At 36.9% G+C, this 4,970-nt stretch overlaps 1 protein-coding gene across 1 annotated transcript in view; it reads right to left on the bottom strand.

Moving 5' to 3' along the window:
* Positions 1-4,970, bottom strand: part of CFTR (cystic fibrosis transmembrane conductance regulator (ATP-binding cassette sub-family C, member 7)) — a 141,760-nt gene that overhangs the window by 74,851 nt on the left and 61,939 nt on the right. Inside the window, exon 11 of the mRNA XM_012652736.1 lies at positions 660-754. Coding sequence (XP_012508190.1) covers positions 660-754 — 95 coding nt within the window. The remainder of the gene's footprint in view (positions 1-659; positions 755-4,970) is intronic.

Consider the following 4,970-nt stretch of genomic DNA (forward strand, 5'->3'; position numbering starts at 1 on the left):
GACATTTGACATCCCATGTCACCAATAATTTTTTAAACTGAAAGTTACAGTTTAAACATAAGATGTAACTTAACTATATGTACTTCTATTTGACAGCTTCTAAATGTTTGGACCCAGAGTGCCTCTACCCAGGCACCTCCTACCCTCCCAATATTAAATCTTCTTGTCCTATTTATTCTACTTTAAAGATTATAGACTTTAAGCCATGTGACATCATTTGCCTTTGTATTTTTGTTACAAAAATTATCTTGCTGAAAAATTTGGAAGTGTATGTTTATCTAATAAACAGAAGTCAAAAGCAGGTGTGTACATTGAGGGAAGAGGGGAGAATACATGACGGAATTAGCAGAAATTTACATCTTCTCTTTCCTTGTACTATGCAGAATCCCCGAGTTTTCCATTTTGTAGTAAACCACACCATAAAGCAAACAAATATACACACACCAAAATAAGGGCATGAACTTTGAAAAAGCCATCAAGTCTGAATACTATATCATTATCTATAGTTCTTAAAGGTGATTCTTAACTCACTAGCAATAAAATCCCAGGAATTTTTCAATTCCAGAAACATAATATAAAGCAATAGAGAAATATCTATAATTTTTTACATGAATGATATTTACAGCAAATTCTCACTGGACCAATAATCCATTATTCACCTTGCTAAAGAAATTCTTGCTCGTTGACCTCCACTCAGTGTGATTCCACCTTCTCCAAGAACTATATTGTCTTTCTCTGCAAACTTGGAGATATCCTATTATCAAAAATAGAAAATTAGAGAGGAACTTTTATTGTGTTGAATCTGAATTCAAAAGGTACATCTTCCTTCAAATGTAATCATATATCACACTATTGCTTTAACCACAGGTAAAATTTTGAACATTGCATCTCAATTATTTCAAATGTAATTTATTTAGTTAGTCAAAGCAACATTGCTAACATTTCAGATGTAAATTTTTCTTTAATTTTTAAAATGTCATTCATGATCTTTAAATAAGAAATATATCAAACAGTGAAATACATTTATGGGTACATAAATGTGTATAGGTCATCCATAGGCCTATTTCACAAACCCGAATGCTATCAGCATACTAAAGTGCACTTGCCTCCAATTAAATTCACTCTTTTAAAAGGAAATTTCCAAAAAATGAATAAACATGGTAATAAGAGAAACTAAAAGAACATTATTCACACCCCTGCAGTATTTAAGCATCTTCACTGGACTGCCTGGGTGCAAGGCAGCTCTTTCCATACTTCTCTCACACCCCCTCTCAACCAGCACAGCTTTCTTCCTCATCCGTCCTCAGTACCTCATTCCTGCATCCTTTTCCTGTTAGAGTAGGAAACCAGGAGACAAGGCTGAGACTGGATGCATGGGCTTGAAGATTGGGTGCAGGTGTTGAAATAAATAATGCTCAGGCAGAAGCCAACTAAAGTGGCTGATAACCACAGACAAAAACTGGCTTCAACCAGCTTGTCAGCTATCTCTATCACCTTACACGAACTTTGGCTAATTACAACATCATTTACATTGTGGTTTTAAAATTTCTCCTGCCTTGAAATCACCATGACAATTCCGAGACAACCGTATGAAGTATAAAAATGGGAGGGAATCCAATTCTAGAAATTACTACCCAAATTCTTAGTAAAAGCCAACACTTTAGCCTTGCATATTCCTCCTCTTAATGAGTAAGACTTCAAAAGCTGTCCTTTTTGAGCCTGCCTCCTCTCTTTCTCAAGTGTGTATTTTTGCTTTCTTTCTTTTTTTTCTTTTTCTTTTCTTTTTTTTTTTTGAGACAGAGTCTCATTCTGTCACCCTGGCTAGAGTACCGTGGCATCAGCCTAGCTCATGGCAACCTCAAACTCCTGGGCTCAAGCAATCCTCCTCCCTCAGGCTCCCAAGTAGCTAGGACTACAGGTGTGCACCACAACACCCAGTTAATTTTTTTAATTTTAGTAGAGATGGGGTCTTGCTCTTGCTCAGGCTGGTCTCGAACTCCTGACCTCAAGCAATCCTCCCACCTGGGCCTTCCAGAGTGCTAGGATTACAGGCATGAACCACCATGCCTGGCCATTGCTTTCCATGAAAAAAGCTATCACTTGCTTGGCTTACATGGTGCATCCTGAAATTCTTTTCTCCCAACCATCACCAAGAACCTGGAAAAACCTCCACTCAGAGGCTGCTAACATTCCCATCTACTCTGCCTCTCCTGTCATCCTTTTTCCCAGGTAATGAATATCTCTGTGGCCACAACCATTCTAGGCATTGTAAAAGAAGATTAGAATTTCTAAGAAATAGTCCTTGGTTCCCAGGAGTACTTTCATTTTTAAGCCTTTACTGCACTGTTTTATACATCCATCCTCTGTACCTGTTTCCCAGTAATTAGTAAGACAACTCACAAGTGTATTTCTTCTCTCATGCCCCATATTTTCTTTCTCCCAATCCCATTCCCCTTTTAAAAACTAAATCTTTTGGAGGAAAAAAAGAGAAAGAATGATTTGTCTTATATGAATAGACTGAGGTGCAGGCTTTTATGAAAGAGGCAAATTTTCTAATACATTATTAAAAAGCTAGAGGTTGCTGGAATTACTAGTTTTCCTTTTTTTTCAAATTTGAATTCAACACTGTATTTTAAATCAGTTAAAATTTTAAAATATTTTTTAAATTAAAAAATATCAGTAGCTATCTAGACAGTACGATTATGACACAGTTAACTTTAGGGAATGGATTATAGATGTAGAGAGTGAAGAATCCTAGTCCAGTGCAAGCATTTAATAAAAAGGTTTATAGAACAAGGAATAGAGATAGGGGGAAGGGAAGTCAATCAAATATTAAGTTACAACGAAAGAGGTATATATAAGAAAAGAAATGAAGAAAGGTGTACAGAGGAGAGAAAAAAATGGAAAAGGAATAATTGTCAGGAGAAGTAGATATCTGTAAAAAAGAAAAAAAAGCAAGAAGACATTGGCAGAATAAAAGAAACAGCATCTACAGCCATACCATCCTGAACACGCCTATCTCATCTGATCTCGGAAGCTAAGCAGGGTCAGGCCTGGTTAGTACTTGGATGGGAGAGTAAAAGAGACAAGAAAAGTCAAAAGCAAGATAAGGAACTACAGTGCGCACTTTAATAAATACTCCTACTAAATATAAATGTCCAAAGACTGCAAGTTACACCAATTTTCTCAAGACAGGTTGTTTCAGCCAAATTTCTCTCTTAGAAATCTATAATATTTATATTTTAAACAAGTCAAGGAAATAGGAGGAGAAAGAAGGAAAATAAAGTATTCTCTTCCTTCTTTCCCATAAGAATAGAGTGAAACAAAATATTGGAGAATCACGAGATCATCATGTGAGCTCAGCCTTTGCACGTTCAGATCTAATAGAACAACATCAAATTCCTCCAAAGAGGACCAGAAACAGCACTCCCTTTGGTGCTGTCAGTCTTCAAATCCTAACTTGAAGCTAGTCGAGGAAAAGGAAAAAATGCTTAAGAAAATGAGGGATATAGGGAAGGAATTGCTAGATAGTTTCTTGGTTACCATGTAACTCTGCTTAATTACAATGACAAGCTCCTCTGATTCCTTATTTTCAGGGCAATATTTGTCTTGAGCACCTATGATAGCGTACTGTGCCCTAGTGCCTGGTCTTTTCAGCACTCTCAGTCAGTAAACCATAGCCAGCATCCCTGGAGTGTCCCAGGCATGCCTGGGGAGGTGGCTACTGTGCTCTCCTTCCTTGGCCCAGTTTAGAGGGACTGGGATCTGTCAGTATGAAACCTTCCCCCCACACTTGGAAGAGCTTCCAGGTTGTGTACACCCTGAGAAAATGCCACAAAGAACTGCATCCAAGTGTCCTTGCTCCTGAGTCACTGGTCAGTTGAAATCTGAATTATATTTGTGAAATCCATTTTGAGAGCTATCAGATGTCATGTAAACTGTGCTTGTCATGGTTGCTCAATAAGTAACAAAACTGGAATATTGAATTGGACAACATGAGACCCAGAATTTGAACTCTGGTCTGTCAGGTCTATTGTGAAATCTCAGTTACTTAACAGCTCTGTGACTCAATTTCTCTAACCAAAAGCTGTGTCAAATAATAGTTTGCATTTCATAAAGGGTGCTAAGTATGAAAAGTAAGGAAATGGTATTTATAAAACAATTCACTAAATACAAAGAAATCAAATAAAATGTGACAATCCAAGTGGAATAATTTTTGTTCTAAAATAAAACTTTAAACAAAATGGAAAACATGAGCAGCAACGTTAACCAAAGAGTAAAAATGACCTGTTTTCTAGCCTTGTCTCCACTACTGGACAAATAGCTCTGGGCAAGTCTCTTGCGGGCCTTACTTCTCCATGTGTAAAATAGGGATAATAGTATCTTCTTTTAACAGTTGTAAAAATTTGAAGTAACTTAATATAAAGGGATTGGTCTATAATATACATGGAAACATTGGTGACTCCTGGAATTTTACAATGAGATACTTACCAATGATCTGTATATGGCATTCATTTCCCTTTGGCCTTGAGTAGATTGTCAACCCAATTCAATATTATGCCCCATTCTACCATTAGAGGAAAAGCAGATTCTTAAGGCCTAATCATATAGCCTCTATTAGCATATTATTATAAGGACTATATAAGGGATAACATACAGAGAAAGCACTGGACTTAGAACCAGAAGCCCAACTCCCAGATTTGCATGACCTTGCCAGATGTACTGCTGTTGTTGACATTGCTATGTATGTGGCCATGCACTTTCAAACTAAAAATCAAGATTCCTAAGGGTGAGGTAAACATACGTGATGTTCCCAAACAGGATCTTGACTTCTTTTCTCATCTTCCGAGCACTGCCACTGCGGAGATGGTGGTTAATTTTATATAACAATGCTAAATTGTGCTATGATATTTTTATTCATCTTATTGCCTTATTATAAAAGAATCAAGAGAGAGGATGCAAGCTCTTTA

This window comes from Propithecus coquereli, unplaced genomic scaffold (assembly GCF_000956105.1).
Source record: "Propithecus coquereli isolate 6110/MARCELLA unplaced genomic scaffold, Pcoq_1.0 Scaffold4, whole genome shotgun sequence".
Taxonomy (NCBI): domain Eukaryota; kingdom Metazoa; phylum Chordata; class Mammalia; order Primates; family Indriidae; genus Propithecus; species Propithecus coquereli.